This window comes from Rhinopithecus bieti, unplaced genomic scaffold (genome assembly GCF_001698545.2).
Source record: "Rhinopithecus bieti isolate Rb0 unplaced genomic scaffold, ASM169854v2 scaffold_12155, whole genome shotgun sequence".
NCBI lineage: Eukaryota > Metazoa > Chordata > Mammalia > Primates > Cercopithecidae > Rhinopithecus > Rhinopithecus bieti.
In genome coordinates, this window is record NW_016807423.1 from 576,930 (window position 1) to 591,282 (window position 14,353).

General features: G+C 47.0%; 2 protein-coding genes across 4 annotated transcripts in view; one reads left to right on the plus strand and one right to left on the minus strand.

Moving 5' to 3' along the window:
- Positions 1-13,997, plus strand: part of LRRC41 (leucine rich repeat containing 41) — a 26,436-nt gene extending 12,439 nt beyond the window's left edge. Inside the window, 7 exon segments of the mRNA XM_017881733.1 lie at positions 5,570-6,707; positions 11,022-11,282; positions 11,841-12,005; positions 12,111-12,209; positions 12,779-12,901; positions 13,140-13,215; positions 13,313-13,997. Coding sequence (XP_017737222.1) covers positions 5,570-6,707; positions 11,022-11,282; positions 11,841-12,005; positions 12,111-12,209; positions 12,779-12,901; positions 13,140-13,215; positions 13,313-13,532 — 2,082 coding nt within the window. The 3' untranslated portion in view covers positions 13,533-13,997.
- Positions 13,924-14,353, minus strand: part of RAD54L (RAD54 like) — a 31,426-nt gene continuing 30,996 nt past the window's right edge. For all 3 annotated transcript variants that reach the window (XM_017881736.1, XM_017881734.1, XM_017881735.1), the window contains one exon: positions 13,924-14,325. In XM_017881736.1, the coding sequence (XP_017737225.1) occupies positions 14,115-14,325 (211 nt within the window). In that variant the 3' untranslated portion in view covers positions 13,924-14,114. The remainder of the gene's footprint in view (positions 14,326-14,353) is intronic.

Consider the following 14,353-nt stretch of genomic DNA (forward strand, 5'->3'; position numbering starts at 1 on the left):
AAAAAAAAAAAAAAAAAAAAAAAAAAAAATTTCACTGCTTAGTTTAGTAAAGTCTTGTTTGATTTGGTTTTCATTGCAAAGGTAATGCCTAGGTTTGGCCATGGGTGGGTGAAATTTGCATTTTAATATGCTGTTGGTGGTAACAGAAATTGTAACTTTCTTGGTAGGCAATCTGGTAATATTTGTTCAGACTTTAAAATATTTAGGCTGGTTGGGTATGGTGGCTCTTACCTATAATTCCAGACTTTAGAACACCAAGGCAAGAGGATCACTTGAGCCCACAAATTTGAGACCAGTCTGGGCAACACAGGGAGACCCCATCCCTGCAATAATTTTTTTTTTTTTTTTTTTGAGACAGAGTCTCTCTCTGTCGCCCAGGCTGGAGTGCAGTGGTATGATCTTGGCTCACTGCAACCTTTGCCTCACAGGTTCAAGTGATTCTCCTGCCTCAGCCTCCAAAGTAGCTGAGATTACAGGCGCCCATCACCAGGCCTGGCTACTTTTTGTATTTTTAGTAGAGACGAGGTTTCACCACATTGGCCAGGCTAGTCTCGAACTCCTGACCTCAAGTGATCCCCTGGCCTTGGCCTCCTAAAGTGCTGGGATTACAGGTATAAGCCACTGTGGCCAGCCTGCAATAATTTTTAAAAATTAGCTGGGCTTGTTGGCATGTACCTCCCAGCTAATTGGGAAGCTGAGGAGCCCAGGAGGTTGAGGCTGCAGTGAACTATAATAGCACCACTGCACTCCAGCCTGGCTGACAGAGACCCTCTCCTCCCCAGAAAATTTAGGCTGGGCATGATGGTGGCTTACACCTGTAATCCCAGCACTTTGGGAGGCCGAGGCAGGTGGATCACCTGAGGTCAGGAGTTCAAGACCAGCCTGGCCAATATGGTGAAACCCCGTCTCTACTAAAATACAAAATTAGCCGGGCGTGGTGGCACATGCCTGTAGTCCCAGCTACTCAAGAGGCTGAGGCAGGAGAATCACTTGAACCTGGGTCGTGGAGGTTGCAGTGAGCCAAGATTGCACCATTGCACTCCAGCCTGGGCGACAGAAAAAGACTCCATCTCAAAAAAAAAAAAAAAAAACCAGCTGGAGCAACATAGTGAGACCTCATCTCTACAGAAAAAATTTAAAAATTAGCTGTGCATAGTGGCATGCGTCTATAGTCCCTGCTACTTGGGAGGCTAAGCCAGGAAAATTGCATGAGACCCGGAGTTCAAGGCTACAGTGAACTATGATCTCACCACTGCACTGTAGCCCTGGGTGATGGGGCAAGACCCTGTCTCTTAAAAAAAATAATTTGGCTAGAAGTTCTGCTTCTTAGAATTTATAGTATATAAAAATTGAGATACTCATGAAGATTTATTTCCAGATGTATATTACAGAAGAGTTCAATATAAAAAAGCTAGAAACAGGGTCAGGCACCGTGGCTCACACCTGTAATCCCAGCACTTTGGGAGGCCAAGGCGGGCAGATCACTTGAGGTCAGGAGTTCAAGACCAGCCTGGCCAGCATGGCGAAACCCCATCTCTACCAAAAATACAAAAATTAGCCAGGCATGGTGGTACATGCCTGTAATCCCAGCTTGGGAGGCTGAGGCAGAATAGCTTGAACCTGGGAGATGGAGGTTGCAGTGAGCCGAGATCATGCCACTGTACTCCAGCCTGGGCAACAGAGCGAGAATGTCTAAAAAAAAAAAAAAAAAAACCTAGAAACAGGCCAGGCATGGTGGCTTATACCTGTAATCTCAACACTTTGGGAGGCCAAGGCAGGCAGATCAACTGAGCTCAGGAGTTTGAGACCAGCCTGGCCAACATGGCGAAACCCCGTCTACTAAAAAATACCAAAAAATTAGCCGGACATGGTGGTATGCACCTGTAGTCCCAGCTACTGTAAGGCTGAGGCATGAGAATTGCTTGAACCCGGGAGGCAGAGGTTGCAATGAGCTAATATCCCGCCACTGCACTCCAGCCCAGGCCAGGGCGACAGAAAAACTGTCTCAAAAAAAAAAAAAAAGCTAGAAACAATGGAAATATTCAATACAGCAAGTATTATTACATATGGTATACATTTTCAAAATAAAATATTCTAAAAACATTTGAATACATGGTATGTTTTAAAAGCCCAGCATTTGAAACTGTTCAGAATTATCTCAATGTTGTAAAAACAAATACATGTAGCTACTCTCATATATGTAAATACTCCAGAGTTAGTTTACACTTTTGAGACGGTCTCACTCCAGTTGCCCAGGCTGGAGTACAGTGGCACGATCTTGGCTCACTGCAGCCTCAACTTCCCAGGCTCAGGCAATCCTCCCACCTCAGCCTCCCAAGCAGCTGGATTATAGGTGTGCACCACCATGCCCGGCTAAACTTTTCCTATTTTTAGTAGAGATAGGGTTTTGTCACGTTGCCCAGGCTGGTCTCAAACTCATGGACTCAAGCAATCTGCCTGCCTTGGCATCCCCAAGTGCTGGGATTACATGCATGAGTCACCATGCCTGGTCCATGATTTTTCATTTGCTTCTCTATCCACACACAATATTTCTGGTATCGGCAAAACAATGAACAACATATAGTTTGTGAATATTGTTAGCTCTAACAAGTTAGCACAAGATGTTTAGCCCTCCCTAGTTTGTACACACACTTCCTCTTCCCCTGCCAGCCCATTGAGGATGGGCCAAAGATTGTGTTGGGGCAAATGGCACTTCACTTCATTGATCATGCCTCATTTCCCTTACCCTCACAGAAAACAAAGTACTAAATCATTTTGCATCGTGATAGCATACGAGTCCATAAAATGAGTGGTTTGGACTAGATCTCAAGCATCTCTCAGCTTCAAATTTTAGCATAGATTCTTCTTAAGAGTGGTGATGAAATAAAACTTCGTGATCTTCTGTCTGCTTTTACATTAGTTTGTGAGAAAGAAGCCACTGAGAGCTGTCGTAACTTTACTCATTTAACTGTCACAAAAATGCTATGATGTCAGTATATAGTGATTTTCCACTTTATAGATGATAAAACTAAGGCAGAAAGAGGTGAAATGACTTGCCTAAGTTACAGTTAGTGAATGGCGGACCCAGATTGAAGTTGAAGCAGCCTGCTTCTGGAGTGCATGTTCCTGATCACTGTGTCATGCTGCTCACTGCAGTTGTGTCTGGAGTGTTCCAAATATTGTCTCCCATTGATTCATCAACCATTAACATGTCTGAAAAAGTCCAGTATTTACTTATCTAACATACATTTCCCCTGTGCCTCTTATAGCCAGAAACAGCCACAATATCTTGGCTCACCATCTTTGTCCATATTTTAGGCCAGATATTGTAATAACCATCTGACTAGCTCACTTGTAAAGCTGAAGCCTTGCTAAGGTTACCTGCAAGTGTTTTTCAATACTGGGTGTGGGCAGCAAATCTGTAGGAAAAGTGCTAGTGTGAGGTAGGACCCAAGGATACCTTCTTTGCCTTTACTCAAAGCTGAGCAGAGATTTGGTTGCCAGGTAGTTTTTCCTGCCCTCAGTGTCCTGCTGCTGATGAGCAAGGCCTTTCTGTGTTGCTGCTATGCAGTTATTTCAAGCAGGAAGTCATTCCTAATTATTACCACAGTAAGTGGAGTCTGGGGAAATAGCTAAGGCAACAGGAATGACACTTTTGCTTGAGGACAGCAGAGGCCTAGTTCCTTCTGAGAACCTCAAATAGGAACTGAGGGTCACTCCAGTATGGAGGAATGCATGGAGGCAGGGTAAGGACCAAAGAAATGTTTTAGTCTTGGGGAACCTCAGGCCCCCACAGCCTTGGCTTTAGTCTGAATGAGCACCATGCTTAACAGGCTCTGCCTCCATTTCATATCCCGTCCAGGTTAATAGCAGTGGCAGCAACAGTAACATTTTTTATATTTTACAGATTACAAAGTGCTTTAATTTGTACTACTTCATTTTGATCTTCACAACAATCCTGTGAAGCAGGTTATCCACATTTTGCAGATGAGGGAAGAGGTTCAGAGAAATCCAGAGGACACTGAAAGAGCTAGGACCTGACTTTCTACTGCCCCTGAGATGACTTAGGGATCATCTTAAATTAGAAACTTTGGGGTCTGGTACCTGTCTTTGTCTCGGTGTGCCCTTCTGGATTAGGTAGCAGTAATTCCTAACCTCTGATGTACATGAGAATCATCTGGGATGGTTCAAACAATAAAAATGTCTGGACCTTACCTGAGATGTAACACAGAATCACCAAGTCTGGGTGTCTGGTATATGAATTTTGGGGAAGAAAAGCTCCATAGGGAATTCTGATGTGCACCAAAGGCTGAGAATCACTTGCGTTCAGAGTTATATTAAACATATCAGAATAGTCTGATGAATCGCTTCTTGGCCTTTTGGCTAAGATCAAGTGCAGAATAGTCTGATGAGATTTCCTATCCATCAAAGCAAATAACTGTTGCCTTGGAAGAAACAAATCAAGATATGATTCCCGCTTTCTAAGAATTTCTCATGTGGCTGGGATAAGACATGTACACAGGCAAAGGGACTCAACACCATGAGACAACATACCAGCATCTTAGTCTTGAGTAGTCACAGTGTCAGAGAAGTCCCAACAAGAGACAGTCTCAAATGACATGTTTCTAAGTCCTTTCAGGAAGTCTAGTTCAGCAATGGAGACATTTCTGGTAGGTGTAGGAAAGGACATAGGCAGGTTTGGGTCCATGGGGTGACCAGTTTGGCTAGAGCAAAGCATTCTCATAAGCAAGATGTGGGAAATAAAGCTTCTCAGGCAGAGGGTGGAAGGGCAGTAGGGAGACATCGGGTGTTTTAATGCAGTATGATGTTATTAGTGTTTTACAGCACCACTTTGGGGACAGGGAGAGTAATCAGGAAGCTAGTGGTCGGGTGTGAGGTGATAAGGGGCTGGTGGTGGTAAAATGTTGGGATAAGGGGCAGGGCGTGGTAGCTCACGCCTATAATCCCAGTATTTTGGGAGGCCAAGGCGGGTGGAACACTTGAGGTCTAGAGTTCAAGACCAGCCTGGCCAATATGGTGAAACCCCATCTCTACTAAAAAAAATACAAAAATTAGCCAGATGTGGTAGGCGCCTGTAATCCCAGTTTCTCCGGAGGCTGAGGCACAAGAAACACTTGAACCTGGGAGGCAGAAGTTGCAGTGAGCTGAGATCACACCACTGCACTCCAGCCTGGGCTACAAAGTGAGATTCTATCTTAAAAAAAAAGAAAAAGAAAAAAAAATTGGGGTAAGGTTCTAGAAACAAACATGGAAGAACTTACAGGGGTGTTTCAGTGGAAGCACTATAATAAAAGCATGGTCTTTGGAACCAGATTTCCTGGGTTCAAATAATCCAGCCACTTACTTGTGTGACCACAGGTGATAACCTCTTTGTGCCTCAGTTTTACCTGTGAATTAGAGCTAATAATAATACATACCTCAGAGATGTGAAGATTAAATGAATTTGTAGAGTGTTGCCTGACTCACTAAATAGTTTGCTATTGGAGAAGGAAATTTGGACAGTTTCATGGATATATCATGGCTGTCTGGCATGTTTTCTTCTTTTCAGAGTGTGACATGTTGGCGAGCCAAGTTTATGGAGGCCTTTTTTTCCCATGTTCTACGTGGGACCATTGATGTGTCTTCTGACAGGCGTCTTTGTGATCAGCGGTTCTCGCCTCTTCTGCACAGCTCCCGCCATGTCCGACAGCTCACCATCTGTAACATGCTGCAGGGTGCAACGGAGCTGGTGGCTGAGCCCAACCGCAGGGTTCTGGAGACCTTGGCCAGCTCCCTGCACACGCTCAAGTTCCGCCACCTGCTGTTCTCTGATGTGGCTGCTCAGCAGTCACTTCGGCAGCTGTTGCATCAGCTCATTCACCATGGGGCTGTCAGTCAAGTGTCCCTATACTCCTGGCCTGTGCCTGAGTCAGCCCTTTTCATCCTTATTCTCACCATGAGTGCTGGCTTCTGGCAACCAGGGCCTGGTGGCCCACCCTGCCGCCTCTGTGGAGAGGCCTCCCGAGGCCGGGCCCCATCCCGAGATGAAGGGTCCCTCTTATTGGGCTCACGTCGGCCCCGCCGGGATGCTGCTGAGCGATGTGCTGCAGCCCTGATGGCTAGCCGGCGTAAGAGTGAAGCCAAGCAGATGCCCAGAGCTGCACCTGCCACTCGGGTAACACGCCGGAGCACACAGGAGAGCCTGACAGCAGGCGGAACAGACCTTAAGAGGGAGCTGCACCCCCCAGCCACCTCCCATGAGGCTCCTGGCACCAAGCGGCCACCTTCTGCTCCAGCAGCCACTTCCTCTGCCTCTTCTTCTACATCCTCATACAAACGGGCACCAGCTAGCTCAGCCCCACAGCCTAAGCCCCTAAAGCGTTTCAAGCGAGCTGCAGGGAAGAAGGGTGCTCGCACCCGTCAGGGGCCTGGTGCAGAGTCTGAAGACCTGTATGACTTTGTTTTTATTGTGGCTGGCGAGAAGGAGGATGGTGAAGAGATGGAGATTGGGGAAGTGGCTTGTGGAGCTTTGGATGGATCAGATCCCAGCTGCCTGGGGCTTCCAGCACTGGAAGCTTCACAAAGATTCCGCAGCATCTCCACCTTGGAGCTATTCACAGTTCCACTCTCCACAGAGGCAGCCCTGACACTATGCCACCTGCTGAGCTCCTGGGTGTCACTGGAGAGCCTCACACTCTCCTACAATGGTGAGCACCCTGGAGTGGCAGGGATTGGGCTTGGATTGCCTAGCAAGCACTAGCTGTGTGCCTAATTCTGGGGAGGTGGGAGGGGCAAATTGGGGGTATGATCAGGAGGTTAGAGAGGAAGACTTGTATGCCTCACAGCAGGGGAGACTGTCAGTGCTAGAAGAGAGGAACATAAAGTCTATACACTTGATTAGTTGTTAAAAGCAGGGGTTCCTGAGGGGCAATGAGACAAGCCAGCTGGAATCTGAAGAATGAATACATTTTAGATATGGAAGGCAATCCAAGGGCAGGTGGGAGTAGTATAGTATATGCATGCCCAGGCAGGGCTACAGTTTGACCTCACCAGTCATATTAGAGCAGCTGTCCAGACAAGGTGTGGGACACAATTTCTTATTAGACTAACAACCTGCAAAGCAATCCTCAGTCCTCATTTCCCTCCTGCTTGTGCCCAGCTAGCAAAACCTCAACTCTGGCTAAATCCAGCAATCTGCCTAGGTTGCTGAGCACTGCTAGAGAAAAATCATACAACTGTGCATATCAGTGCTACTATACACTCATGATCATTAACCTCATATGAACTTTCACTGTGCTTGCAACATCAGCTCCCATTCCTACCACTTCCAAACCCTCCTTTTCCCTTCTCAGGGATGACCTCACCTACTTCACTGAGAAAATAGAAGCCATCACTCATGAGTTTCTTCAGCTTGCTAAGCAGCCTATAAACTCTCCATCTGCACTCATCCTTCTTCACCAGAATGGAAGAGAACACCATCCTTTCTAAGGCTAATTCTCCCACCTGTGCTCTAGATGCATAGGGCTTCACAACAAAGTATATAAAAATTACCAGTTTGAGAAACGAGCATCCTACCTTCTTAGGGAAGCTTGTTTCTCCAACTAATTTTTATATACTGCTTAGTATGTGTCTGGCATATTTTAAGTATTCTTGATAATTTGATCTAACAATTTAATCCTTACAATGCTATGAGGGCAAGTGACTTCCTCAGGATAACCTAGCAATTATAGAGCTAGGATTCAAACCCAGGCAACCAGACTGCAGATCCATGCTTTCAAACAACTATTTATACTATCTGTCTCCTTTCCACTGTCTCTCTCCTACCAGCATCTTAACAGGTCTCCACCAAAAACTGCCACCACCACCTCCCTCTATGCCATATTAATAAACTCAACTATTATCTCCTATTCTTCACAACCTTAGTTATCTGTACTGTTTCCACTTCTCTTACCCACAGCCCCTTCCAGCCTCTTATACCCCTACCACTGCACTGACAAGGACCTATGTCTCCAAGGTCCTCCTTGTTACTAGATTCAATGTATACTTTTCAGTAACTCTTCTTGGCAGGATTTACTGCTATTAATCTTCATTAATTTTTTTTTTCACGATCTTAAAAAATGTTTTCTTGGCCAGGCACAGTGGCTCCTGCCTGTAATCCCAGCACTTTGGGAGGTCAAGGTAGGTGGATCACAAGGTCAGGAGTTCAAGACCAGCCTGACCAAGATGGTGAAACCCCATCTCTACTAAAAATACAAAAATTAGCCAGGTATGGTGGTGGGTGCCTGTAATCCCAGCTACTCAGGAGGCTGAGGTTGCAGTGACTGGAGATCGTGCCACTGCACTTTAACCTGGGCAACAGAACGAGACTCCGTCTCAAAAAAAAAGTTTTCTCCTCCTCTCTGCTTATTCCGAGTTTCTCAGAGCTTTCCCACTTTATGCACCCTTCTTGGACAATTTCATCCATTCCTGTGGTTTCAAAGGCCAACTATGCTAAAGATTCCCCATTATGTGACATTACCCCAGATCTTTCTCTTGACCTTCTAGAGCCATTTATCCAGCTAATAGACATGACCACTTCATAACCCACAACACACTCCCCCAACTCATTACATCCAACTTGAATGCACCTTCACACTATACCGATCCTTCTGTTCTCAATGACATTAGTTTACTCACTTGCCCAAAGAAACCTGTATTGTCTTACTCCACACATTTGCTCATGAGGTCCTATCTTTCCGTTTTCCTTTTTGAGACAGCCTTGCTGTCATCCAGGCTGGAGTGCAGTGGTGCAATCTCAGCTCACTGGAACCTCTACCTTCTGGGTTCCAGTGATTCTCATGCCTCAACCTCCCAAGTACCTGGAATTACAGGCATGTACCACCACACTGGGCTAGTTTTTATATTTTTAGTAAAGACAGGGTTTCCCCAGCCAGGCTGATCTTGAACTCCTGGCCTCAAGTGATCCGCCAACCTCAGCCTCCTTCACTGCTGAGATTATAGTCATGAGCCACTACACCCAGCCCTATCTTTATAATTTGTTAAATACATTTATTTATCTCCACATCCTTAATTCAAGCTACCATTATTCCCTACCTGAACTAATTTCAGCAGTTCCTCCAGACTCCTTACTCATGCCATACAAATCCATTATCCGCACTGCAGCCCAAGCATCCTTTGAAAATGCAGTCTTGATTCTTTCAAAAATCAGTTAAAAATGACCCTGTCATTCATTCATGCAAACAGCCTTCAATGGCTTCCCCTCAACATATTGCTTAATTTTCCTTAGGGGTCATTCATGTTCTCACTCCTGGTTACCCCTATGGTTGTATCTTTTTTTTTTTTTTTTTTTTTTTTTTTTGACATGGAGTCTCACTCTTGTCACTCAGGCTGGAATGCAATGGTGCAATCTTGGCTCACTGCAACCTCCACCTCTCAGGTCCAAGCAATTCTACTGCCTCAGTAGCTGGGATTACAGGCACACACCACTATACCCAGCTAATTTTTGTATTTTTAGTAGAGACAGGGTTTTACCATGTTTGCCAGACTGGTCTCGGGCTCCTGACCTCAGGTGATCTGCCTACCTCAGCCTCCCAAAGTGCTGGTATTATATAGGTGTGAGCCACCACACCTGGCCTATAGTTGTATCTTGAATGCTTCCCCCCCTTCACACTCTCACAGCAGCCATTATGAAATTTTTTTGTTCTCCTTCAGGACTCTACATATGCCAAGTTGCCTCTGCCACAATCATTCTTCCTAAATTTTAGCCTGTCTCCTTTATGTTTTTTAGGACTTAGCTGGAGTGCCTTTACTGATGTAAGCTGGATTAGGTACCCATCCTCTGTAATTCCATAGTACTTTATTCCCCCAGTTTCCATCACATTATCAAGCTATGTAAGAAAAAAAAAGCAATGTTCTGCTCACTAGTGTCTAGCAAAAAACTTGATATTTAGTAGGCCCTGGGTAGTTTAGTTGAATGAATGAATGAATGAATGAATGAACAGGAACCTGCATAGTCCAAGGAATTATTTGCCTGTGGCATTAAGCAACTAACCTTCCTGGATCCTAGTCCATCCTGTGGGATTTGGTTATTTTTTTTCTGCCCCATTCCCACCCATTGATTCTTCTAAAGTATTCCCCGTTGGGTCATTTTCACTCTCCATAGTTTTTAGGTGCTCCCTATTGCCTATGAGATTAAACCATCCCTTTGCCTTTCCATAATGTGGCCTTCAAAGCCCTGCCCTCTAGAGCTGTTTCCTGAGCCCCATGTAGCCAAACAAACAAGCGTCCCATTCATGCCTTGCACTCTCCAAGCTGTGATTTTTTTTTTTTTTTGAGACAGAGTCTTGCTCTGTCACCCAGACTGGAGTGCAGTGGTGTGATCTCGGCTCACTGCAACCTCCATCTCCCGGGTTCAAGTGATTCTCCTGCCTCAGCCTCCCCAGTAGCTGGGACTACAGGCATGTGCCACCAAGCCCAGCTAATTTCTGTATTTTTGGTAGAGACAGGGTTTCACCATGTTGGCCAGGCTGGTCTGGAACTCTTGGCCTCAAGTGATCTGCCCACCTTGGCCTCCCAAAGTGCTGGGATTACAGGCGTGAGCCACTGCTCCCAACTAACTGGGACTCTTGACTATGTCTTCTCCCTCTGTCTAAAACTTCCTTCAAGGCCAGTTTCTTCAGAAAACTACTCAGAACCCAGAAATCCAGAGGCCTGCTACTGTCTGGGCCTGTCATTCAGCTAGTAGCCACATGCTGCCTCACCATATCGTATCTTCTAAATTTTCTGACTCTGCCCTGACTGATGCTTCTTATGGGCATAGCCCAAAACAGCAGACCTCAGTTTGCTGGTTACCTAAGGAAAAAGCAAGACATGGATGAGTAGTGAAGACAAATGGGTTTAAATAAGCTGAGCCAAAACCCAAGAGATTTGCTAGTAACCAAAAGTATTTGGAGTTGTATTTGAATATATTACCCCTGCTGACACTCCCACATGGTTCTGACTTAATCTCTTTCTTGCCATAGGCCTGGGCTCTAACATCTTCCGCCTGCTAGACAGCCTGCGGGCCCTGTCAGGCCAGGCTGGATGTCGCCTCCGTGCCCTGCATCTCAGTGACCTGTTTTCACCACTGCCTATCCTGGAGCTGACACGTGCTATCGTGCGAGCACTGCCCCTGCTACGGGTCCTCTCTATTCGTGTTGACCACCCAAGCCAGCGGGACAACCCTGGTGTGCCAGGGAATGCAGGACCCCCTAGCCTCATAATAGGCGATGAGGAGATACCAGGTGAAGCACTGTGTGTGTGTGTTTGTGTGTGCATGCACGTGTATCCCCACACAAACGTGCAGATGCATTCGTATGAGGAAAGGGGAAGGACCTCCTCTATCACTCATTCCTGGCTTATCTGGAACCTGTTCCCCTTTAGAGCTTGCCACTAAGATACTCTTGAGCTAGACAGGGCCTAAACCACCATAAGACCTGCAGAGAGTGACCAAGGCAGCTTGGTCTCCAGAAAAGGAAAAGAACTGACCTTTAGACTGGATTAGTTCCCCTGCTGTATGTTCCCTTAGTTCTTGTATGTCTCCTATCCCACCACTCTGCATACTTTATTTGCTTGTCTGGGTAGCCTGTCTTCCTGGTCTAAAAGTTCTACCAGGGCAAGGATTAAATCTCTTATTTAGTGCTCAATATCCAGAATCTAGCACAGTGCTGACATATGGTAGGCATTCAACAAGTGAATGAATAAATAATTTTTTAGATGAATCCCTTAAGAACAGGATGGGACCTACTATGGGAGTGAGGTAGAGATGGCCAGCTGGAATCTTCTTTCCCCACCATATCCAGAAAACTGCCTGGAGCAGTTGGAGATGGGATTTCCACGGGGAGCCCAGCCAGCCCCACTGCTGTGCTCCGTTCTGAAGGCCTCGGGTTCTCTGCAGCAGCTGTCCCTGGATAGTGCCACCTTTGCCTCTCCCCAGGATTTTGGGCTTGTTTTGCAAACACTCAAAGGTAGGACCCAGCCAGAATGGTAAAGGGAGAGGAGTAGATGGGGACCTAGCACTGTTCTCTAGGAAAGCTAAGGTCCATGGTCCATGATCTCTGCCTCCTATCCAGAGTACAACCTAGCCCTGAAAAGACTGAGCTTCCATGACATGAATCTGGCTGACTGTCAGAGCGAGGTGCTCTTTTTGCTACAGAATCTGACTCTGCAAGGTAAGTTCCTCATTCAGAACCTGGACATTTCCTGGGTCTTCACTGTGGTTCTGCCATTATCTGAGTGAGCAAACCACTGTTCCTTTCTTGGCCTTGTGTCCTCAACTATAAAATGGATATAGAACCTGCATGACTTTCCTTCTAAAAGCCCCAACCTCAATTCCTCCTCTGCTAAACATGAAAAATTGCTTTTAGAGTGCCTCACCCAGAAGTTGCTCTTACCTTTCAGAGGTGGACAAAATGGTGGTGATGGGGCAAAATGTACTGTGCCAGGCTCCCTTCATAGACTTTTCTCTGATCCCCAACCCCGCATAGAGGGTGGTCAGTGATAGGGAAAGAAGGAAGTGAATGGAGAATTGTCCATGCAGAGAACCTCCTAATAGTGAACATTTAGGTTCAGTCTTTGGTTTGGATTCTGATTTAGTTCCAGCCTTGCATGGAGTCTAGAAAATTCCTTCCTCTTTTGGGCCTATACAATGTTAATACCGCTTGCTAGGGCCAACTGGGCTGGAGGGGGTGGCACCAGTCCTAATACAGCCATCAGAATTTACTATAATTTTTCTTGACAGAGATTACCTTCTCCTTCTGCCGTCTGTTTGAGAAGCGCCCAGCCCAATTTCTGCCTGAGATGGTTGCTGCTATGAAGGGCAACTCCACACTGAAGGGCCTCCGGCTGCCAGGGAACCGCCTGGGTGGGGGCCAGACCCTGGGGAGGCAGAGGGGAAAGGAGCTAGGCCTTTGACCTAAAAACTCACTGGATAAAGGCAAAGACCTCTCCATTGGGAATATGGGAGTTGGAATACAGATATTTCTGTGCTGGGGCTTCAGGAACCAGCAGGGCTGGGCTTCTCCCCAGCCAGAGTTGGGTTGGGATACCCTTGTTCCCTGTTCTTGGGTGGAGGTGACAGGCACTTCTCCCCTTCTCTCCAGGGAATGCTGGCCTGCTGGCCTTGGCAGATGTTTTCTCAGAGGATTCATCCTCCTCTCTCTGTCAGCTGGACATCAGGTACATGAGGGGAGGGGCAAGACAAGGGATGGGGCTACAGAGATATAGACCAGGAATCTGCTGCTTCCTGGATATCTAATCCATCTCACCCTACCAGTTCCAACTGCATCAAGCCAGATGGGCTTCTGGAGTTCGCCAAGCGGCTGGAGCGCTGGGGCCGTGGAGCCTTTGGTCACCTGCGCCTCTTCCAAAACTGGCTGGACCAGGATGCAGTCACAGCCAGGGAAGCCATCCGGCGACTCCGGGCTACCTGCCATGTGGTTAGCGACTCATGGGACTCATCCCAGGCCTTCGCAGATTATGTTAGCACCATGTGATGGGGCCCGTACCTCACAGTCTCATGCTCGGTACCATCAGCTTGCAGGGGCTGAAGCATGGGCTGCCCAGAACCCCAACCACCAGTTCTATCTTTCTCTTTCTGTCACCTTTTGTCTCTTTTTTCCTTCTTCCCTTGCACTGAGGTCCTGGAGGCCTTGATGAGGCCCAGCAAAGAGGCATTCTCACAGCTGGGTTTAGTGTCTTTGGGCCCCTTACTCAGTATGCTGGGAACCCTGGGCCAGGAGGTTACAGTGGTCATCATCATTGCTGAAGAGACGCCCTCCCCTGCCCCTGGGTTCCTGCCTTCCCTCCTCAAGCAGGCACCCAGGCTTTAGAGAAGTATAGGGGGCTTCTTCCCTGCTGGGCTTACCACACTGCTCTCAGGCCTCAAACCCTTTCATACCTTTATTCTTTTTTTTAACCAAAAAAGTTTTTCTTATAAAATAAATTTTGGGCAAACATCATGCAGCCCTTCTTGATGATTTTCTCCCAGAGAACAAAATTCAACAGGGCCCTGTGGGGCAAGGAACCCCTTTTCCCTATCTCCTTCCTCTAAGAGCTACACCCAGACCAGCTGGTTATCAGCGGAGGCCCCGCTGCTCCTCATGAGAACGTTGGTGGAAGACGAAGGTGATGGCAGTGGAGGCAGCATCCCAGGCAGCCTGGAGTACCTCATCCTGGAGCCCCCGCTTATCAGTGCAGTGGTTCCACTGAGCCAGGTCTGAAGTGCAGTCAGAACCATCAGGGGGTGGCCGGATCTGACGGCTGTTGACACAGCGTCGGCAGTGCAACCTAGGGAAAGAAGGCACAGCTGAAGTCA